The 25,306-nt window shown below is 36.8% G+C and overlaps 1 protein-coding gene across 8 annotated transcripts in view; it reads right to left on the reverse strand.

The window, feature by feature from the left end:
- Positions 1-25,306, reverse strand: part of AXDND1 (axonemal dynein light chain domain containing 1) — a 188,441-nt gene that overhangs the window by 125,397 nt on the left and 37,738 nt on the right. For all 8 annotated transcript variants that reach the window (XM_058443024.1, XM_058443025.1, XM_058443023.1 and 5 more), the window contains 4 exons: positions 20,523-20,643; positions 4,052-4,153; positions 2,764-2,918; positions 1,026-1,101 (listed from right to left, as the gene is read on the reverse strand). In XM_058443024.1, the coding sequence (XP_058299007.1) occupies positions 1,026-1,101; positions 2,764-2,918; positions 4,052-4,153; positions 20,523-20,643 (454 nt within the window). The remainder of the gene's footprint in view (positions 1-1,025; positions 1,102-2,763; positions 2,919-4,051; positions 4,154-20,522; positions 20,644-25,306) is intronic.

The following is a 25,306-nucleotide window of genomic DNA, read 5'->3' on the forward strand; positions in this document are numbered from 1 at the left end:
TAGAGACATGAAAAACCCTTCAAAGAATCAAAGAATCCAGGGGCTATTTTTTTTTTTGAAAAAGTTAACAAAATAGACCACTAGCTAGACTAATAAGAGAGAAGAATCGAATAGACACAATAAAAAATGATAAAGGAGAAATCACTGACCCCACAGAAATACAAACTACCATCAGAGAATACTATATATAAACACCTCTATGCAAATAAACTAGAAAATCTAGAAGAAATGGATAAATTCCTGGACACATCACCCTCCCAAGACGAAACCAGGAAGAAGTCAAATCCCTGAACAGACCAATAACAAATTCCTGATTTCTTTTCTAGCAGCCTAATTTAATTTGACCCAAAAATCTGAAATAGAACTGAGAATATTTAAGCATATTTTTAAAAGTCCCTGAGCACTTGCTTTTTTCCTTGTTGTTCATAAAACTTAACATTGCATTTTTTTTTTTTTTTTTGAGATGGAGTCTCGCTCTGTTGCCCAGGGTGGAGTGCAGTGGTGCAGTCTCGGCTCAATGCAGCCTGTGACTCCTTGGTTCAAGTGATTTTCCTGCCTGAGCCTCTGAGTAGCTGGGATTACAGGCGTGAGCCACTGTGCCCGGCCCCTAATATGGCATTTTTAAAAAATGAGATGTGGTCGGGCATGGTGACTCACACCTGTAATCTCAACACTTTGGGAGGCCAAGGTGGGCGGATCACTTCAGGTCAGGAGTTCAAGACCATCTTGGCCAACATGGTGAAACCTTGTATCTACTACAAATACAAAAATTAGCCAGGCATGGTGGCACATGCCTGTAATCCTAGCTACTTGGGAGGCTGAGGCAGGAGAATCGCTTGAACTCAGGAGGTGGAGGTTGTAGTGAACCAAGATCACACTACTGCGCTCCAGCCTGGGCGACAGTGAGTAAGACAATGTCTCAAAAAAAAAAAAAAAAAAGATGAGATGTGACTCAGTTGTAGGTCAGGAATGCCAAGTTTACAACCAGCACTTTGATTGCCAAGCTCTTTATTAAAAAGTCTTACCTTCTGCCACTGTTTGAAGTCTAAAAGAACTGAATCAAATATATTTCCGTTATTAGGGGATAAAATGTCTTTTTCACTGAAAGAAGAAAAAAGAGAGAAACGTCTCAGAACAAGGCATAAACAAAATCATCAGTTCATACACTAAAGACTAAACAACTAACATATTTCTCCTCAATAATTTTGAAGCATGCCTTCCAGGTCCAGCCCCTCTCCCCACAGGTATTTATCATTAAATTTGTAAACATAAATTCAGATTCTATTCAGACCTAAGCAATCAAGTTACAGGGCCATGGGCCACAAGAGTATTTTTTTTAAAGGGTGGTCTCTTGAGTCTTGAGAATTAAAAACCAGATCGTTATCAGAAGAAGATCTGTTGAATGCAGCTGTGAAAGCAATATATAAACAGAAAGAAAGCCTTTACAGTAATTAAGACTCAATATTTAAGCCAGGAATCCCAACTTCTGGTAGAAAACAATTTCCTTTAATGGCTCTGAAGTCTCACAAGGTGAAAGCTATTGATAAATAAGTTTCTGAAGCTAAAGAGACAAGAACTATGGCCACCTGTGCACGCCTCCCACCTAAGAATCAACAAACAATAGAAATCGGTACACGGCAGGGGCAGCCAGCTTGGAGACATACCAGCTTCAGCTTCCAGAATTTCCAAATCTACTATTGGGGAAACCTTTAAGGGGGTATGAAAAACTGAAACCATTATTCTCAATTTGAAATGGAAATGGTACCTAACAGACAAAGCATCTTAAAATTAAAAACAAAAAAACAAAAAACAAAAAAAAACCTTAGAAATCATCTAGTCCAGGCCTCAACAGACAAAGCATCTTAAAGTTAAAAAACAACAATACAACAACAACAAACAAACAAAAACCTTAGAAATCATCTAGTCCAGACTGGGCATGGTAGCTCATGCCTGTAATCCCAGCACTTTGGGAGGCCTAGGTGGGTGGATCTCCTAAGGCTGGGAGTTCAAGATCAGCTTGGCTAACATGGTGAAACCCTGTCTGTACTAAAAATACAAAAATTAGCCCGGTGTGGTGGTGCATGCCTGTAATCCCAGCTACTTGGGAGGCTGAGGTGGGAGAATCGCTTGGACCCAGGAGATGGAGGCAGCAGTGAGCCGAGACTGCACCACTGCACTCCAGCTTGGGTGACAGAATGAGACCCAGTCTCAAAAAAAATAAAATTAAATTAAAAAAAAGAAATCTAGTCCAGACTGCATCCAAAGTATAGATTCCCACTAACCTTGGCTGTGATTTAGCCATCTGACCTCAACTTTACTTTATTAGCAGCTTCTTTCATTGTCAGATTTCTCTAATCATTGCAAAGTATGATATCCAATCAAAACCATCTCCCTCCAACTGTCACCCATTGGTTTTATGTCTCTGCATATGATTTGCAGATGGATCCAAATACTCAAGTTTGCCAAAGTAATGAAATAAGTTGGCTTTATTTCAAAAAGAGAGAAAAGAAAAAGAACTGGACTCAAATGGGGCAACAGCAGTTGAGCAGGGGGATCGGGATGGACTAGAGAAATACTTAGCACTAGAAACCACAGGACTGTTCAAGGTTGTTAGCAGGATTGTGCCTTCATAGGGACTGCTCCCCAAAACCAATGTTAGAGTGATTACAAGGTAAAAGACAGAAGGAGGAACAGAGATAATTTGACTGAGTTATCAGACATGATATAAGTATTATCAGAAAAACAAGATTCTTGGTGACTCACTTGAAGAATTCCTGCCATTTGATAAGCCCATCCTTAATAATTTTCAGTGTCTCGCTTGTAGACTCTTCCATTTGTTCTACCTCTTGTTTAAATTTATTCACTAAGTTTCTCCATTTTTGTGTCAACTTCTGCAACAGTGCAAGGTCTTCAGTGTCCTAGATAAAATACATAGAATCAAATAATATATTCATTTATGTATATAACAAAGTCAATAACATATACCAGGCCATTATTAATATTGTAATACTAGAGAAATTCATAGAAAATTGATTAAAAATTGAAAAGTTACGCTACTACACCGTTCATTTGGTGATGAATTTTCCATGGTACATAAAGTATTAAGAGACAAGGTTTTGGCCGGGCGCGGTGGCTCACGCTTGTAATCCCAGCACTTTGGGAGGCCGAGGCGGGCGGATCACGAGGTCAGGAGATCGAGACCACGGTGAAACCCCGTCTCTACTAAAAATACAAAAAATTAGCCGGGCGTGGTGGCAGGCGCCTGTAGTCCCAGCTACTCGGAGAGGCTGAGGCAGGAGAATGGCGTGAAGCCGGGAGGCGGAGCTTGCAGTGAGCCGAGATTGCGCCACTGCACTCCAGCCTGGGCGACAGAGCGAGACTCCGTCTCAAAAAAAAAAAAAAAAAAAAAAAAAAAAGAGACAAGGTTTTTTTTTCCTTTGCAACATGAACCCAATGTTTCCATAGGACTTTCACAGGGGCAGTGTGGTGTGCTAGACAGAACAGGAAACAAGAAGCCAAACCAAACCAAATGTGAATTGTAGCTATTACTGGCTGTGTCACCTTGGGCAATGTTATTTAATCTATTTGGGATTAATTTTTATTATCCATAAAGACCCTAATATCTATCTCACAGAATTGTCTTAAGGGTTAAATGAAATGACTAGTGTAAATGTTTTGACTCGGTAGAAACATGCTAAATGCCCTCCTTTTCTATCTAGTGTGCTCACTGAATTTTCCCATGAAATTGATAATGCAACTATTTCAAAAAAACACAGCTATTTACTTTTTTTACTTTAACCATGAATCAATAGGATCATATATGAGTAACCTTGTAGTGTTATTAAACAAATAAGTTGCTTTAATTAGAAGACAAATATAGACAAATAAGAGCCTTTATTCACCTTCCCATAGATTTTTCATTCTGTACACAATAAGCACTAATATAAAACGATATTTTTAAAATCAATAAATTTAACAAAGGCATCTTACAGTCTCAACCCTCACCACTTGGCATCTTTTTTTCCCATAACTGAAGATAATTGATCTTTACCTTGTTTGACAACAGTATGATGAAATGCTTAGTGTATTTATTCCAGCCTTTTTCATTAAGGTAAAGTCTTCTAGCCAATATGACTCTATTTCTTTCAATTACCTATAAAAATAATGTACTATAATCAGGAACCTAAAACATTAGAAAACCACTATAATTTATTACAGTGATTTCATATATCAATTTTTCATCAAATTATTAACTCAACTAAAATTTCTTGTTTAAATCATTAACACGAATTACAAATTCACATTTTCCACTGAACTGGAACCAAATTGAAGTATAGCGTATAGCAAAACTTCTCCAAAAATTTGATCTCAAGACCCCTTTATACAAAAAATGTTATCTCAAGACCCCTTTATAATCTCAAGTGCTTTTATTTATATGGCATGCATCTATTGATATTTACTGTACTGGAAATTAAACTAGATTTTTTTTTTTTTTCTGAGACAGTGTCTTGCTCTGTCATCCAGGTTGGAGTGCAGTGGTGCGATCTCAGCTCACTGCAAGCTCCAACTCCCGGGTTCACACCATTCTCCTGCCTCAGCCTCCTGAGTAGCTGGGACTACAGGCGCCCACCATGATGCCTGGCTAATGTTTTGTATTTTTAGTAGAGATGAGGTTTCACCGTGTAAGCCAGGATGGTCTCGATCTCCTGACCTCGTGATCTGCCTGCACTGGCCTCCCAAAGTGCTGAGATTACAGGCATGAGCCACCGCGCCCGGCGGATATTAAACTAGATTTAAAACGTATTTGTTAATCACTTAAACATTAACAAACCCATTACATATTAACATAAACAGCATCTTTATTTTTTAAAATTTTGTTAAATTAGTAAAAAGAGTGCTATTGTTTTACATTTTTACAAATCTAATGTTTGCCTTAGAAGAATAGAGCTGGATTCTCATTTGCTTCTGTATTCAATGTTAGAATATACCACGTCATGTAGCTGCTAGAAAAATCCACTGCATACTCTTAATAAAAGAATGAGAATGAAAAAGGCAAAAAACATTTTAGTATTACAATGAAACTAATTTTGATTTCTTGAAGCTCTTAAAAGGGTCTCATGGACGCCCCCCCACAGGGGGTCCCTGGGCCATACTTTGAGAACCACTAATATAAGAAATCAACTGCATAGTCATTTAATGAAATACTGTTCTAGACACTGTGGACATAGACATGGACAAAAGAGATAAAGTCCTTATTTTCAGGGAATTGACATTCTAGCTGTCACTTCAGTTAGAAGGGACTCTAGGGATGATCTAACACCAAGCTCATAAATGCAAGGAATTCTACAGAAACCTCTACCGGGGCCAGCTCTCTACTGTTGAAATACTTCTAGTGTGAGGGATCTCACTTTTCTTCTTTTTTCTCCACTGAACATGTCTAGCTCAAATCTGTTTCTTACATCATGTATTTACTGTCATGATTGTTTCCTCTGAAAATGTCAATGTGCCCTTAAAAATGCTGCATCAGAATGGAACACTGTATTCTAGATGAGGTCTGATCATTTCAGAGAAAAATGAGACAATGATCTCCTTCTATTCTCTTTACTTCTAATCTTGTAAAAGTCCAGCACTGTTTTGAGAATCATTTCATGCAGTTGCCTTACAGCGAATCGAGTTACTTCAATGTCACAAATCTTTTTTTTTTTTTTTTTACATGGATTGCTTTTACATTGGGTCTCCTCCTTTAGGTGGCTGCCCTGAGTTTTGTTTGTCTTTTGTCTCTGAAGATGGTATATAATGGAAATTGGGAGTTCAGGCTCTGGGATCAGACTTGCTAGGTTCACCATTTATTAGCTATGTGAACTTAGGCAAATTACCTCTCTGAGTCCTCATACAAAAAATGTGGGTAATGATAGTACTATTTCAAGGGATTACTGTAAGAACTATGCTAGTTATTCCTTTAGCAAAATATCTGACACATAATAATAACTGAATATATAATTGCTGCTTCTTTTTTAAAAATAATATGGTAATTATTAACGTTAATCATATTAATAAGATTAATCTATACATTTATCCCTACTAACAATTCATTTGTCTGGAAAGGCTCATCATTCTCAATTGTTGAGATATTTGAATCTCATAAAGTTTTATGGGCAGGAACTTTGTCTCAATTATTTTTATTTTACCAACCAGTACATGGCATAATGTCTGACACATAACACATGCGCAAAGTTTATTTTTAAAAATTAGTAGATCTTCAAAAATTACCCTTCATAGTCAAAAAATTAATATATATTTGTTAAAACAAAGTCAAACAATATAGAAGTATAAAATAAATTTCAAAATTCCCACCAGCTCACCCAACCCTAACATTCAACTAACCAAAGGTAATCTATCTTATTAGTTTGCTGTTCTCTTAGTGAAGATTTTGTATGTGTGCATATATAAACTATATATAGTTTTTTTTGTTTGTTTTTTGTTTTGTTTTGTTTTGTTTGAGACTGATTCTCACTCTGTGGCCCAGGCTGGAGTGCAGTGGCGTGATTTCGGCTTACTGCAACCTCTGCCTCCGAGGTTCAAGTGTTTCTCCTGCCTCAGCCTCCCAAGTAGCTGGGATTACAGGCATGGGCCACCATGCCGGCTAATTTTTGTATTTTTTTTAGTAGAGACGGGGTTTTACCATGTTGGCCAGGCTGGTCTCAAACTCCTGACATCAGGCCATCCGCCCGCCTCAGTCTCCCAAAGTGCTGGGATTACAGGCTTGAGCCACTGCACTTGGCCACATAGTTATTTATATACTTGTGATAGTTTTTATTAAATGTTCTCCTATCCTTTTATATTATTCTAAAACTTGCTGTTTCTTTTACTTATCATAGCCATCTTTGCACATACATATATATCTACAACATTCTTTTAAACGGCTCCTTAGTATTATACTGTTTGAATAATTATAATTTCCCTTCTGATGGATATTTAGATTATTTCAATATTTTTGTAATCACAAGCAATGTTGAAATGAACATCCATATTCTTATTCACTTGTATTAGTATTTCTTAGGAATGGAATGACTTCTTGCTTGTGTGATTGGTTAATCAAACAGGTACCAATTTAAAATACTGTTAGCCTCTATAAAAATTTCTAAAATGGTTATATCAATATATATGCTCATCAATAGTACATGCAAATGTTCATGTTTATCATCTGTTTATGTTTGCCAATATGCTAAGCTAAAAATGTTATCTAATTATTCTGTATGTTCCATCTTATTGATGATTGGTGAGGTTGAACATATTTTCATATATTTATTAGCTATTTGAATTTCTTACTCCGAATTATCTGTTTATAGTCTGTGCCCACTGTTTTGCTGGATTATTTTACCTTTAAAATTTATTTATTCGACCACTTTAGTAATATTAACTGTACAAACATTTTCTCCCAGTTTGTTATTTGTTTTTATTTCTAGTGATTGTCACTGAATGGAAGTTTTAAATTTTAAGATTTCTCGTCATACTTAGAAAGAGTTTTGGCCGGGCACAGTGGCTCACTCCTATAATCCCAGCACTTTGGGAGGTCGAGGCAGGCAGATCATAAGGTCAGGAGTTTGAGACCAGCCTGACCAACATGGTAAAACCCTGTCTCTACTAAAAATACAAAAATTATCTGGGCATGGTAGCATGTGCCTGTAGTCCCAGCTACTTCAGAGACTGTGGCAGGAGAATCGCTTGAACCCAGGAGGCAGAGGTTGCAGTGAGCCGAGATTGTGCCACTGCATTCCAGCCTGGGTGACAAAGTGAGACTCTGTCTCAAAAAGAAAAAAAAAAGAGCTTCCATATTTCTCTCTTTACACACACACACACACACACACATATTTGAGACAGGGTCTCACTCTGTCACCCACACTGGAGTGCAGTGGTGCGATCTCAGCTCACTGCAGCCTCAACCTCCCTCCCTGCTTCTGCCCAGCACAAAGCACATGGAAAATTTTCCCCAAACTCATGGTTTTTACACTGGAAAAAGTGAGATCAAGATGGACAACAGGCTTCCTCATCATGTTGATTCCTTGGCAGGAGACCCCATCATGTTGATTCCTTGGCAGGAGACCCCATCATGTTGATTTCTTGGCAGGAAACCATCACAAGTGCCTGAAGAGATAAGTATGCTTGAGGACAGGCGGAGACAAAGAGTAGAAGAAGGACTACCATCCCCAGGCCTGGAAACTGCTCTGCAACTCAGCCAAAGGAGACTCCATGTGAGAGAGGCTTATCAACAGCATCATGCTGTGCGAGGTTCATTCCACAGATTCCCTGGGCAGTAGCCCCTGGCCATCCTTCTCACACTGCAGAGATATTGCCTTTGGAAACTCCCCTACATGGGAAGGGTAGCACTTCAATCCTTTACTAGAGTTGAGGTGAACCTGGGTTTAAAGCACCATGTAGTGCTGAAAAGGAGGCAGCAACCTTAAGATTTGCTAAGCAAAAATAGCCAATCAAACATAAAACAAGCCAGACAGAGAAGACTAAATAAATAACTAACCCTTCAATGCAAAGTAATAGACATGAATTCATAAGAAACAACAGCAAACAGGGAACCATGATCTCCCCAAATGGACAAAGCAAGGAACAAGTGAGTGACTCTAACACGTGAGCTCTCTGATGAAGAATTCAAAACTACAGTTTTAAGAAAACTCTGTGATCTCCAAGATAACCCAGAAAAGCAATTCAGAAATTTATCAGAGAAATGTAACAAAGAGATTGAAATAATAAAAAAATAAAACTACTGGACTTGAGAAATACATTTGCTGAACTGAAAAATTCATCAGAGGTTCTCAACAGCAGAATGCATCAAGAAGAGGAAAGAATCGGTGAACCCAAATACAGGCTACTTGTACACAATCGGAGGAGAAAAAAGGATAGAAAGAAACAAGAATCGGCCAGGCACAGTGGCTCACGCCTGCAATCCCAGCACTTCGGGAGGCCGGGGCAGGTGGATCACCTGAGATCAGGAGTTTGAGACCAGTCTGGCTAACATGGGAAACCCCATTTCTACTAAAAATACAAAAAAAATTAGCCAGGCGTGGTGGCACGTGCCTGTAATCCCAGCTACTCAAGAGACTGAGGCAGGAGAATCACTTGAACCCGCGAGGCAGGGGTTGCAGTGAGCCGAGATCATGCCACTGCACTCCAACCTGGGTGACAGAGCCAGACTCCGTCTCAAAAAAAAAAAAATAATAAAATAATAGAAAACTTTCAAAAACTTAAGATATGAATGTCCAGTTATAGGAAGGTCTGAGAGCACCAAACAGATGTGACCCAAACAAGACCACCCAAGGCATACGATAATCAAACTCTCAAAGGCCAAGAACAAAAAGATGATCCTAAAAGTAGCAAGAGTAAAGAAGCAAATAACATGTTAAGGAGCTCCAACTTACCTGGCAACAGACTTCTCAGTGGAAACCATACAGGGCAGGAAAGAGAGAAATGACATTTTCAAAGTGCTGTAAGAAAACAAACAAACAAACAAAACTCTGCTATCCAAGAATACTATATCCAGCAAAGTTATTCTTTAAATATGAAGGAGAGATAGTCTTTCCCAAACACAAGCTGAAAGAATTTACCATCACCAGACCTCTCTTACAAGAAATGCTAATGGGAGTTCTTTAATCTAAAAGAAAAAACACCAACATGTAAAAAAAAACTTTGAAGGTATAAAACCCACTGGTAAAATGATCTACACAGACAAATATAGAATACGCTAATACTGTAACTGTGGTATGCAATCACTCTAGTGTGAAGCCTGAAAGACAAATCTATCAAAAACAATAATAGCTACAGCAACTTGTTAAGAGATGGGTAATATACAAATATGTAAATGCAAATAACTAAAAGTCAAAATGTTGAGGAGAATAAAGTATATTTTTTTCATTTTTTATTTGCTTCTTTTTTTGTAATCTAAGATAAATTGTCATCTCTTTTTTAAAAAAAAAAACCTGTTATACAATGTTTTTTGTAAGCTTCACGGTAACCACAATGCAAAAAACCTATAATAGATTCACTTAAGAAAAGGCAACAAACGGCCGGGCGCGGTGGCTCACGCTTGTAATCCCAGCACTTTGGGAGGCCAAGGCGGGCAGATCATGAGGTCAGAAGATCGAGACCATGGTTAAAGCCTGTCTCTACTAAAAAATACAAAAAATTAGCCGGGCGTGGTGGCAGGCGCCTGTAGTCCCAGCTACTCGGAGAGGCTGAGGCAGGAGAATGGCGTGAACCTGGGAGGAGGAGCTTGCAGTGAGCCGAGATTGCGCCACTGCACTCCAGCCTGGGCAACAGAGCGAGACTCCGTCTCAAAAAAAAAAAAAAAAAGGCAACAAATTAAAACATAATATCAGAGATAATCACTTAATCACAAAGGAAAACAGTGAGAAAGGAAAAGAGGAGTTATAAAACAAGATAAAAAGCAACAAAATGGGAGTAGTAAATCCTTACTTATCAATAATAACACTGAATGTAAATGAACTCAATTATCCAATTAAAAGGTACAGAATGTCTGAATGGATAAAGAAACAAGACCCAACAATATCTGTCTACATAAAATCCACTCAACTATAATAACACATACATACTGAAAGTTTATGGGTAGAAAAAGATATTCCATGCAATTGGAAACCAAAAGAGAGCAGGAGTAGCTATATTTATATCAGATAAAATAGGTTACAAATCAAAGACTGTAAAAAAAAAAAGTTACTATATAATTATAAAGGATTCAATTCAGCAAAAAGATATAACAATTATAAAGAAGGTATAACAATTATACACCCAACACTGGAGATCCAAACTATACAAAGCAAACATTAACAGATATAAAGGGAGAGATGGCCAGGCACAGCAGCTCACATCTGTAATCCCAGCACTTGGGAGACTAAGCTGGGCGGATCACTTGAGGTCAGGAGTTCGAGACCAGCCTGGCCAACATGGTGAAACCCTGTCTCTACTAAAAACACAAAAATTAGCCAGGCATGGTGGCAGGTACCTGTAATCCCAGCTACTTGGGAGACTGAGGCAGGAGAATTATTTGAACCCAAGAGGCGGAGGTTGCAGTGAGCCAAGACTGCACCACTGCACTCCAGCCTAGGCAACAGAGTGAGACTTCATCTCAAAGAAAAAAAAAGGGGGGAGAGACAAAATGTAATATAATAATACTAGGGGATTTTAACACCCTTTTCAGTAATGGACAGACAAGAAATCAACAACAACAACAAAAAATGGAGTTAAACTACACACTGGACCTAATAGGCCTAACTGACATTTACAGAACATTTTACCCATCTGTTAAGGAATACACATTCTTTTTGTCAGCAGATGAAACATTCTCTAGAATATACCATATCTTAGGCCACAAAACAAGTCCGAAGAAATTCAAAAAAGTAGAAATCATATAGAGTATTTTTTCTGACCACAATGATGGAATAAAACTTGAAATCAATAACAGGAGGAATCTTGGATACTTCATAAACACACAGAAATTAAATAACATTTTACGGAATGACCAATGGTCAATGTAGGAATCAAGAACAAAATGAAAAATTGTCTTGAAATAAATGAAAATGTAAATACAGCATACAAAAATCTATGGTATACAGTGAAAGCAGTATGAAGAGATAAGTTTATAACAATAAATTCCTATATCAAAATGATAGAAAGATGGGAAATAACCTAACAATGCACCTCAAGGAACTAGAAAAGCAAGAACAAACCAAACCCAAAATTAGTAGAAGGAAAGAAATAATACAGATAACAGCAGAAATAAATAAAATTGAGACAATAAATACAAAGAATCAATGAAAGGAAAAGCTGGTGGGTTTTTTTTCTTTTGAAATGGAGTTTCGTTCTTGTTGCCCAGGCTGGAGTACAATGGCACAATCTTGGCTCACTGCAACCTCTGCCTCCTGGATTCAAGAGATTCTCCTGCCTCTGCCTCCCAAGTAGCCAGGATTACAGGCGCCTGCCACCATGCCTGGCTAATTTTTTTGTACTTTTAGTAGAGACAGAGTTTTACCATGTTGGCCAGGCTGGTCTCAAACTCCTGACCTCAGGTGATCCACCCACTCTGACCTCCCAAAGTGCTACGATAACAGGTGTGAGCCACTGCGCCCAGCTGAAAAGTTGGTTTTTTGAAAAGATAAGCAAAATCAATAAAGCTTTGGCTAGACTAAACAAGAAAAAAGATAAAGGTCCAGGCGTGGTGGCTCACACCTGTAATCCCAACTTTTGCAGGCCGAGGCAGGTGGATCACTTTAGGCCAGGAGTTTAAGACCAGCCTGGCCAACATGGTAAAATCCCATCTCTACTAAAAATACAAAAACTAGCCAGGCATGGTGGCACACACCTGTATTCCCAGCTACTCAGGAGGCTGAGGCACAAGAATCACTTGAATCCAGGAGGCAGAGGTTGCAGTGAGCTGAGATCATGCCACCCCACTACACTACAGCCTGGGTGACAGAGCAAGACTCTGTCTCAAAAAAAAAAAAAAAAAAGGAAAAGAAAAAGAAGGAAGGAAGGAAGGAAGGAAAACATAGAGAACCACAAAAGACCCCAAATAACCAAAGCAATCTTGTGCAAAGACAACAAAGCAGGAGGCATCACACTACCTCACTTCAAAATTTACTACAAAGCCATAGTAAACAAATCAGCATGGTAATGCCATAAAAGCAGACATATAGACCAATGCAATAGAATATAGAACCTGGATATAAATTCATGCATTTATAGCCAACCATCTTTGACAAAGAAGGAAGAAAGGAAGGAAGGAAGGAAAGAAGGAAGGAAGGAAGGGATATCCAAATAAAATAAAAAATGAAAAAGAAGATGTAGCAACTGAGACCACAGGAATACAAAGAAGCATTAGAGACTTACAAACAACTATACATGAACAAATTGGAAAACCTAGGGCTGGACATGGTAGCTCACGCCTGTAATCCCAGTACCTTGGGAGGCTGGGGCAGGCAGATTACTTGAGGTCAGGAGTTCAAGACCAGCCTGGCCAACATGGTGAAACTGTCTCTACTGAAAATACAAAAATTCATCAGGTGTGGTGGCAGGCACCTGTAATCCCAGCAACTCAAGAGGCTGAGACACGAGAATTGCTTGAACCTGGGAAATGGAGGTTGCAGTGAGCCAAGATTGTGCCACTGCACTCCAGCCTGGGGGAAAATGGAAAAAAAAAAAAAAAAAAAAAAAGGAAAACCTCAATAAACCAATAACAAGTAATGAGATCAAAGCCATAGCCATAACACAAAGTCTCCCATCAAAGAAAATCCCAGGACCTAATAGCTTCATAGTTGAATTCTACCAAGTATTTGAAGAAGAACTAATATCAATTCAACATAAACTCTTCAAAAAATTTGAATAGGAAAGAATACTTCCAAATTCATAAGGCATTACCCTGATATCAAAACCAGACAAGAACACAACAAAAAAAAGAAAACTACAGGCCAATATCATGGATGAACATAGATGTAAAAATACTCAACAAAATATAAGCAAACCAAATTCAACAACATGTTAAAAAAGATCATTCACCATGATCAAGTGGGATTCATCTCAGGGATATGAGGATAGTTCAACATGTGCACATCAATAAATGTGATACATCACATTAACAGAACCAAGAACAAGAAGCATAGCATCATTTCAATAGAAGCTGAAAAAGCACTCGATAACATTCAACATGCCTTTATGATAAAAATCCTCATCAAATTTAGTATAGAAGAAACATACCTCAAAATAAAAGAAAGCCATATATGGCAAACCCACAGTTAACATTGTACTGAATGGGGAAAAATTAAAGGCCTTTCTTCTAAGATCTAGAACAAGACAAGGATGCCCATTTTCACCACTTTTATCCCTGGAAGTCCTGGACAGAGCAATTAGGCAAGAGAAAGAAATAACAGGTGTCTAAATTGAAAATAAAGAAATCAAATTAGCCTCATTCACAAAAGACATAATCTTATACTTTAAAAAAACCTAAAGACTCCACCAAAAACCTGTTAGAACTGAAAAACAAATTCAATAAATTTTAAGTATACAAAATCAACATACAAAAATCAGTAAGATTTATATATACCAATTGCAGACAATCTGAAGATGAAATCAAGAAAGCAGTTCTATTTAAAATAGCAATAAATAATATAAAATACCTAAATTTGGAAAAGAAGTAAAAGATCTATACAAGGAACACTATAAAACTCTGATGAAAAAAAAAGACATAAAAAATGGAAATATATTCCATGCTCATGGACTGGAAGAACTAATATTGTTAAATGGCAATACTACCCAAAGAAACTTGCAGATTCAATGCAAGCCCTCTTAAAATACCAATGGCATTCTTCACAGAAATTTTTTTTTAAATCCTAAAATCTATATGGAACCACAAAAGGCCCCAAATAACCAAAGCAATCCTGTGCAAAAAGAACAAAGCAGGAGGCATCACACTACCTGACTTCAAAATTTAGTACAAAGCCATAGTAAACAAATCGGCATGGTAATGGCAAAAAAGCAGACATACAGACCAATGCAACAATAAAACTAGACCCCCTATTTCTCACCATATACAAAAATCAAATCAAAATGGACTAAAGACTTAAATCTAAGACCTGAAACTTGAAGAAAACATTGGGGAAACACTCTAGGACATTGGTTTGGGCAAAGATTTTCCACGTAAGACCTCAAAAGCACAGGCAACCAAAGCAAAAAGAAAGAAAAAGCAATTACATCAAGCTACAAACCTGCACGGTAAAGGAAACAACAAAGTGAAGAGAAAATCTACAGAGATAGAGAAAATATTTGCAAACTATCTATCTGGCAAGGGAGTTACAACCAGAATTTATAAGGAGCTCAAACAACTCAATAGCAAAAAAAAGGAGGTAATCTGATTTTAAAATGGGCAAAAGATCTGAATAGATATTTCTCCAAAGAAGACATACAAATGGCCAACAGGTATGTGAAAAAATGTTCAACATCAGTAATCATCAAAGAAATGCAAATCAAAACTACAATGAGATATCATCTCACCCCAGTTAAAATGGATTGTATCAAAAAACAGGCAACACAGATGCTTGCAAAGATGTGGAGAAAGGAGAACTGTTCTATAAAAGGACCATATATGCAAGGAATTTTCTAAATGCCGAAGGAGCTGAGAAACCAAAAACCAAGGCAGACAAATCCAGTTTGTGGGTAAAGGGTGTTTTATTGGGGAAACTAACAGAAGCACGGTCTTGGGTAGCCACAAGACATGTAGACCTCTGCACTGTTACTCCCCAGGCTCAAGGCTTATATACCATACAGAAAGGGTATGCTTGTTTCGTGCAACACAAAAGCAACCCTCCAGAACAGGCAAGAATTCTGTAAGCATCATAGCCTTATAATTTGTGTGATAACATCAAGGTTGCTTTGTTCTTACACTGAGAAAAGTAAATAGAAATCAGGAGGCATTCACTTCACTGGGGCTAATCAGAAGTCAACATGGCACATTAGCATTCAACATGGAGTCACTTTTGTCTCCACTTGTACGCTGTTGGTGGGAATGTAAATTAGTAGAGCCACTGTGGAGAACATTATGGAGGTTCCTCAAAAAACTAAAAATAGAACTACCATATAATCCAGCAATTAATTCCACTACTGGGTACATGTCCTAAAGAAAGAAAATCAATATATCAAAAGATACCAGCACTATTCACAATAGCCAATATATGGAATCAACCGAAGTGCCCACCAACAAATGAATGAATAATGAAAACACAGTATATAAACCCAATGGAAATATTATTCAGCCATTGAAAAATAATAAAATCCTATCATTTGCAGCAACATGGATGAAACTGGAGGTCATTTTGTTAAGTGAAATAAGCCAAGTCACAGAAAGACAAAGATTGCAAGTACCCACATGTGGGAGCTAAAAGAGTGGATCACATGAAGATAGAGTAGATTTGTGGTTACCAGAGGCCAGGAAGGGTAGGAGAGAGAGAAGACAAAGAGAGGTTGATTAATGGGTACAAGTATACGATTTAACAGAAGAAATAAGTCCTAGTGTTAGATAGGTAGACTGACTATAGTTTACAACAATCTATTGCACATTCTAAAATAGCTAGAAAAGAGTAAATCAAATGTATCTACCACAAAGAAAGGACAAATATTTTAGATGATGTCTATCCTAAATACACATATTTGATCTTTACAAATTATATGAGTGCATTAAATTATAAGATGTACCCTGCTACTTGGGAGGCTGAGGCAGGAGAATGGCATGAACCCGGGAGGCAGAGGTTGCAGCAAGCAGAGATCGCGCCACTGCACTCCAGCCTGGGCAACAGAGCGAAACTCCGTCTCAGGAAAAAAAAAAAAAAAGAAAGAAAAAGATGTACCCTGGAGAGAAAAGAAAGTGCATTAATGATTACCTAAGTTGAATGGGTTGGGGGTAATGAGAAGCGACTGCTAAAATGTATGGAGTTTCTTTTGAGGGTAATGAAGAAGTTTTCAGATTGGTTGTGGTGATGGTTTCACAGTTCTGTGAACATGCTAAAAAACATATAATTGTACACTTTAATTGGGTGAATTATATGTCACAAAAGCTACTATTTTTTTGAAAATTCTCATGTAATTTCTTCACTATGTTTATAATTACATTGTTTTTAACATTTAATTATTCCCCTCTGGGATTTACTTTTTAGGTATCTTTTTAATGAGGTAGGGATCTAAATTTGTTTTGCTTTGTTTTGTTTTTTGAGATGCAGTCTCGCTCTGCTGCCCAGGCTGGAGTGCAGTGGTGTGATCTCGGCTCACTGCAAACTCCACCTCCTGGGTTCAAGCAATTCTCGTGCCTCAGCCTCCTCAGTAGCTGGGATTACAGGCACCCGCCAACATGCCCAGCGAATTTTTGTATTTTTAGTAGAGACAGGGTTTCACCATGTTGGCCAGGCTGGTCTCGAGCTCCCGACCTCAGGTGATCCACTTGCCTTGGCCTCCCAAAGTGCTGGGATTACAGGCATTGGCCATCACGCCCAGCCGAGATCTACATTTTTTAACAATTGAATAATCGATTGTGCCAACCCAATTTGAATATCCCATATATAGGTGAGTCTATTTCTGACCATTCTATTCTGTTCTGTTGTATTTATCTATTCTAACACAAGTAACACATTTTCTCAGTTACTTTGACTTTATAATACATTTTGATGTCTAAAAGTACAAGTTATTTTTATTAATCTTCTTTTAAAATGTTTTATTATTCTCATATTCAGATTCTTCCAGATGGGTTTTATAAACAACTTGCCAAATTCCTAAAAATAAAATTGTTATTGAGATTTTTAGTGGAATTATATCAAATTTCAAGATTAATTTGGCGAGAACTGACATCTATACAATATTGATTATAGTTCTCAACCAGTGATAAGCTAAACAGCTCTCCTTTTAGTTTTCTTTTAAGTTCTTTAGTATGGTTTTAGTGTTTTCAAGATATAAGTCTTATCCTTTCTTATTAAATTTATTCCCTCTTTGCATTTCTAATGTTTATTATTGGTATATAGGTAATACGTTGGGGTTTTTGTGTATTTATCTTGTATTCATCAACTTTATTAAAGGCTAAATAATTCAAATAATGTTTAAATTTATTTTTTTCTGGGTAGAAAATTGCATTATTTGCCCAATGTTTGTTAAAAAATTGTATATTTATCTTATATTCAGCAACATTATTAAAGGCTAATTAATTCAAATAATATTTAAATTTATCTTTGCTAGGTAGATAATTGCATTATCAGGAAATAATAGTGACTTTGACCATAATGAGATACCATCTCACAACACTCAGAACAGCTATTATTAAAAAGTAAAAAAAAAACAGATGTTGGTGAGGATGCAGAGAAAGAGGAACACTTATATACTGTGGTGGGAATGTAAATTAGTTCAACCCCTATGGAAAACAGTATGGAGATTTCTCAAAGAACTAAAAATGGAACTACCATCTGACCCAGCAATCCCACTAGTGGTTATATACCCAAAGGAAAAGAAATCATTTAATCAAAAAGACACCTGCACTCATATGTTTATTCCAGCACTATTTACAATAGCAAAGTCATGGAATCAACCGAAGTGTCCATCAATGATTAATTGGATAAAGAAAATGTGGTATATACCATGGAATATTATGCAGCCATAGAAGAGAATGAAACTATGTGCTTTGAAGCAACATGGATGGAGCTGAAGGCAATTAAGTGAAAAAAACTCAGAAACAGAAAATCAAATACTGCAGGTTCTCACTTGTAAGTGGGAACTAAACAATGGGTATACATGGACACAAGGACGAAAATAATAGACACTGGTGACTCCAAAAGTGGGGAGGGTAGGAAACGACCAACAGTTGAGAATTTACCTATTGGACACAATGTTCAATATTTGGGTGATGGGCTCACTGGAAGCCCAAATCTTATGATTTACACAATATATCCATGTAGCTATCCTGCACATGCACCCCTGAATCTAAAATAAAATTTAAAATTAATTAATAAAATAAATATAAACAGTTAATGTGGATATGTTTATTACCTTGATTGTCATGAGGGTATCATGAGTGTATGTAAATGTTCAATGTCAAATTGAATATATTAAACATGTGTGGATTTGTTTTTTCTGTATATCAATTGTACTTCAATAAAGGTGTTAAAAACAATGTAATATGTTAATAAAGTAAAAGGAAATCAAGATGTAGTAATCTCAATTGACACAGAAAATATATTTGACTAAATACAGCACCTATTTATGATTAAACTCTAAACAAATGAAAAACTGAAGGGAACTTCCACAACCCAATAAACGGTATATATGAAAGCCTACAGTAAATATTGTACTTAATGGTGAAAGCAGAATGTCTTCCCCGTAAGACTGAGAACAGGAATATTCACTTTTACCACTTCTATTCAACAATGTACTGGGGATTTTTGCTAAAGAAATCAGTGGGAAAAAAATTTTTTAAAGAGATTTTGCTGCTTCCTATAAGTAGTTATATCTCTTGATCTTATTTGCATGTTATTACTGAATTAGGACCTCCAGTGATAGCAGAAATCCTTTCTCCTCTCTTGAATGGAAATGCCTCTAGCATGTCCCCAGTAATGATCTAGATTTCTAATAATTACCTCTAGTAAGTAAATGAACTTTCCTAAATAACAAGTCTTGATTCCACCATCTAGTGTATTAGCTTTCTCTCTAGCTTTAGGACACTTGACAGGGATGCCTTCTACATTTTCTTTCAAATAACTGACAAACTACTACATGTGGCAGGGTTAATACAGAGCTCTAATGCAGATGTATTAATGCATTAATGCAGTATATCTCCATGGAGAACGCTGTGACCTGCCACCAGTAGACCAGTGAACCAATTTAACTGAACTCATTTTTTAATCTTTTGAGGATCAAAATTCACTGTACCTAGAAGTCCCAGTTGTCAGAATAGGCAACCAACAAGTAAACATTTTAGAAATATAGAATATTGTGTGACTTTGCTATTTCCCTAAAGTATTACTATAATGGTCCACAGGGTACCATATTTCAATTCATTTGTCATCTTGTGTACCAAGGTAACAGAATCAGAGAGTGGGTCAGCCACAGTGGCTCATGAATGTAATCCCAGCACTTTGAGAGGTTGAGGCAGGAGGATGATTTAAGCCTAGGAGTTCAAGACTATCCAGGGCAACATAAAGAAATCCCATCTCTACAAAAAATTAAAAATTAGCCAGGAGTGGTGGTGCACACCTGTTATCCCAGCTACTCAAGACGCTGAGGTGGGAGAATTGCTTGAGCCCAGGAGGTCAAGGCTACAGTAAGCTGTGATTGCACCACTCACCAGTACACTCCAGCCTGGGCAACAGAGTGAGACCCTGTTTTCTTTTTTTTTTTAAAGAGAATCAGAGTGTGATATCCAGTGATCCAAATATGGTCACCTTGTGTGAAGAGATAAGAACCATCATTCCTACTTTATTATTAGTATAAATTAAAGTTGAAAATTTTAACATGTTCCCAAACAACAGAAAAAGAACACTTATTCATATTTCATAGATTCTGCCCTTAAAAAAAAAGATTCCTTAATTGTGTAATAGCTACGTACCCAACAAATGCAAGAATAAAAAGAAGAAATTCAACTTTTCCTTTTCAAAGCCCACAAAAGTTACATTATTCATCAACAAATATACATCCTCATTTTTTTGAGTCTTTGTCTAGATTATTGAAAACCGCAAAATAGGCCAGGTGTGGCAGCTCATGCCTGTAATCCCAGCTACTCAAGAGGCTGAGGCGGGAGAATTGCTTGAACCCAAGAGTCAGAGGTTGCAGTGAGCCAAGATCACATTACTGACCTCCAGCCTGAGCAACAGAGTGAGTAAGACTCTTTCAAAACAAACAAACAAAAAACAAATTTTAAAACTGTAGAATGAATCTTTAGCCAAAAAAGAAGTGTCAGTTGTGAATCCAGATGAACTAACCTTTAGGGCCAATTCATATGTGGCTGAGCTCCAGATATCTCTTTCTGCCACTAACTGTTTCATATCATTCTCCATCCTTTCTCTTTGTAATGTATATAAGTCATGATATTCTTCTACCATTCTATAAAAACAATTAAGAAACAGCTTCATTTAATTTATACTAACAATATAGACACATACATTTTTTAAAAAAGAAATTTGTTTTAAAATAGGTAATGTGTTCCTTTAAAAACTCATCATAAGGTAATTATGGTATAATTGTTGAATATATTGATAACACATATACAGTGAAATAGAAGAAAAATATTCACAGTTAATTTATAAATCTTATAAAGTCTTAATGAAAGTAAAAATCTCATATATTGTTCCTTGCGCTAAACACTTTTCACCTTATTCTTTATTTTTTCACTAGAATTCTGACATGATATTCCAATGGTATAATAACACCATATCTAATGAAAAATTCAGCATACAAGTAACAATAACCTAACAGTTTTATTGTCAAAGTTTGCCCATAGACCTAAGATTCTTTATGAAAGGTACAAAGCCCAATCATTGTGAGCCACTAAAATTTTTAATTATACATAATTAGTACAAGATTAAAGAAAATTGTCCCTTAACCCTTTAAAACCTTAAATAAAGCACCTTTTCTTAACTATTGTTTCTTTATGTATACCAGAACATCTTTTTCCTTCTAATTTACACTGAAGCTTCATTTAAAATTAAAAGACTTCCTGGCTGGGCACAGTGGCTCACGCCAGTAATCCCAACACTTTGGAGGCCGAGGCAGGTAGATCACCTGAGGTCAGGAATTTGAGACCAGCCTGGGCAACATGGTGAAACCTCATCTCTACAAATACAAAAATTAGCCAGGTGTGGTGGCACGTGCCTGTAGTTCTAGCCATTTGGGAGGCTGAGGCAGGAGAATTGCTTGAACCCGGGGGGCAGAGGTTGCAGTGAGCCAAGATCGCACCAGTGCACTCCAGATTGGGCGACAGAAAAATTAAAAGACCTCCTGAAGTAAATACAAACATAGAAGTTATAATGTAATTAGCACTTCACAAATCTTTTGAAACACTTCCTCCCAAGGACTTTGCAATAAGAATTAAAGGCCACTGAAGTAGAATTCTTCTCGTCTTAGAGGCTTTCATTTGTTCAAAATAATAGAAAAAATTATACAGGTGAATACACATGTACAAATTCACTGAGCTATACCCTTAAGATTTGTGCACTTTATTTTCTAAAAATTAGACCTCAATTATCAAAAGAGAATTAATAACCCTAATTTAACAGCAAAAGCAAAAAATCCAGAAACAATCTCAGTGTCCAACAACAAAAGAGTAGACAGATAAAAATATAATGTAGTTCTATGATTTTTAAAAAAACACTGTAGATAATTAAACATCATCATATTTTTGTTTTGTTTTTTGTTTTTTTTGAGACAGAGTTTCACTCTTGTCCCCCAGGCTGGAGTGCAATGGCACAATCTCGGCTCACTGCAACCTCCACGCCTGGCTAATTTTTGTATTTTTAGTAGAGACAGGGTTTCACTATGTTGGCCAGGATGGTCTCAAACTCCTGACATCAAGTGATCCGCCTGCCTCAGTCTCCCAGGGGTGCTGGGATTATAGGCATGAGCCACCATACCTGGCTAAACATCATATTCTTAATACTTTGGTACATGGGAAATTTCTTCATGTTATAATACAAAGTGAAAAAACCAAAATGCTAAAATTATAAAATGTTTGATCTCATTTTTATTAAAAAAATACATAAAGTTCTAGCTAATTTGGCAAGTGAAAGAAATAAAGGGCATCCAAATTAGAAAGATGGAAGTCAAATTGTTCCTGTTTGCAGACAGCAAGATCTTATATATTTTTTTAAAAACTCCTAAAAGTGGCACCAAAAAATCTCTTAGAATTGATATACAAATTCAGTAAAGTTGCAGGATACAAAATCAACATACAAAAATCAGTAGTGTTTCTATACACCAACAATGAACCAGTAGAAATCAAGAAAGCCATCCCATTCATAATAGCTACCAAAAAAGAACATCTAGGAATAAATTTAATCAAGGAAGTGAAAAATATGTACAAGAAAAACTACAAAACACTGATGAAAGAAATTGAAGAGGACACAAATAAACTGAAAGCCATACCATACTAGTGGATCAGAAGAATTTATATCATTAAAATGAATATACTGCCCAAGCAATCTACAAATTCAATGCAACCCCTATCAAAATACCAATGTCATTTTTGGCAAAAAAAAAAAAGAAAAAAGAAAAGAAAAGAAAAAAAGAAAACACACTTTAAGAGTCAAGGCAGGAGGATTACTTGAACCCAGGAGTTTGAGACCAGCCTTGACAACATAGTAAGACCACATTTCAGGGAAAAAAAAAATTTTACCCAGGCACCAGGCACTCTAGTGTGTACCTGTAGTCTAGCTACTCAGTACGCTGATGTGTAAGGATTGCTTGAGCATTGAGGTCAAGGCTGCAGTTGGCCACGATCATGCAACTGCACTCCAGCCTGGATGATACAGTGAACCCCATCTCTATAAAGAATTTTTCATAAAATTATCCAGGTTTGGTGGCTCCTGCCTGTAATCTCAGCACTTTGGGAGGCCGAGACGGGATCACTTAAGGTCAGGAATTCAAGACAAGCCTGGCCAACATGGCAAAAAAAAGTACAAAAATTCACCAGGTGTGATGGCATGTGCCTGTAGTCCCAGCTACTTGGGAGGCTGAGGCAGGAGAATAGCTTGAACCCAGAAGGCAGTGGTTGTAGTGAGCCGAAATCACACCAGTACACTCCAGCCTGGCAACAGAGTGAGATTCTGTCTCAACAACAACAAAAAAGAATTTTTCATAAAATTGGAAAAAAATGACGATTAAATCAGATGCACAGATAGCAAAGTAAGAATATGGGAAACATGAAAAAATAATTATCTAGTAATAAATCTCAACAAAAAGGAAATTTATAAAATGTCTGAAAAAGATTTCAAAATAATGATATTAAAGAAACCCAGTGAGATACAAGACACACAGATAAAGAACACAAATAAATCAGGAAAACAATCCATGATCTGGATGAGGAACTCAACAGAGACAGGTATCATAAAAAGGAATGAAACAAAAACCTTGGAACTGAAGAATTCAATAAATGTAATAAAAAATACATTTGACAGCTTCAGCAATAGACTGTATCAAGTAGAAGAAGGAATTTCTGACAGGAATTGAAGACAGGTCTTTTGAAAAAACCTAGTCAGACTTTAAAAAGTAGAGAGAGAAATGAATTGAAAACAATGAAGAAAGCTTATGTGGATATATGGGACACCATAAAGTGACCAATTTTTTTTTTAATCTGGAGAGTTTCAGAAAGAGAAGAGATGGACAAAGACATAGAAAACCTATTTAATAAACTAATAGCTTGAAAATTCCCAAATCTTGCAAGAGATAAAGACATCCAGATACAGGAAGCTCAAAGATCCCCAAGATAGTCAACCCACAAAGATATTTTCTAAGTCATATTATAGTCAAACTGTCAAAAGTCAGAGACAAGGGAGAATTCTAAAAACAGCAAGAGAAAAACATCAAGTTACACATAAGGGAATCCACATTAGACTAATGGATTTCTCAGCAGAAACCTTAAGCCAGGAAAGAATTGAATGATATATTCAAAATGCTGAAAGGAAAAAAAGAGGCCAGGAGCAGTGTTTCACACCTGTAATCCCAACACTTTGGGAGGCCAATGCAGGCAGATCACGAGGTCAGAAGATTGAGACCATCCTGGCCAACATGGTGAAACCTCATCTCTACTAAAATACAAAAATTAGCCAGTCATGGTGGCACGTGCCTGTAGTCTCGGCTACTCGGGAGGCTGAGGCAGGGGAATCGCTTGAACCAGGGAAACAGAGGTTGTAGTGAGCTGAGATCACATTACTACACTCCAGTCTGGTGACAGAGCAAGACTCCATCTTAAAAATAAAAAAAAAAAAGGAAAAAAACCTGCTAGCCAAGAATTCTGTACCTAGCAAAGCCATCCTTCAAAAGTGAAGGACAAAAGAAGTCTTTCTCAGATAAGCAAAAACTGAGGAAATTCATCACCACTAGACCAGCCTGAAGGGAGTCCTATATTTAGAAACAAAATGACAATATCTACCATCATGCAAACACATCAACCGAAAAAAAACTCACTGGCAGAGCAGAAACAAAAAAGAGAAAGAGAAAGGATTCAAATGTTACCACTACAGAAAACCATCAAACAGCAATGATAAACAATAAAATAAGAAGAAAGGAGAAAAAGCTATACAAAATAATCAGAATATAATTAACAAAATGACAGGAATAAGTCCTCACCTATCAATAATAACCTTGAATATAAAAGAATTAAATTCCCCCATGTAAAAGATATAGATTGGCTGAATGGATATAAAAATACAACCTAAACATATGTTGCCTCCAAAAAACTCACTTCACTTGCAAAACATATATAGCCTAAAAGTGAAGAGATGGAAAAAGACACTCTATGCAGACAGAAACCAAAGCAAGCAGGAGTATCTATACTTATATCAGATAAATCAGAATTTAAGTCAAAATCTATAAAAAGAGACAAAGAAGTTCATTATATGAAGATAAAGGGATCAATTCAGGAAAAGGATATAACAACTCTAAATATATATGCACCCAAACCTGGAGCACCCAGATGTATAAAGCAAACATTAGATCTAAAGAGATAGATGGAAGCTAATACGATAATAGTTGGGCCCTTCAAAACCCTACA

This window comes from Hylobates moloch, unplaced genomic scaffold (genome assembly GCF_009828535.3).
Source record: "Hylobates moloch isolate HMO894 unplaced genomic scaffold, HMol_V3 SCAFFOLD_8, whole genome shotgun sequence".
NCBI lineage: Eukaryota > Metazoa > Chordata > Mammalia > Primates > Hylobatidae > Hylobates > Hylobates moloch.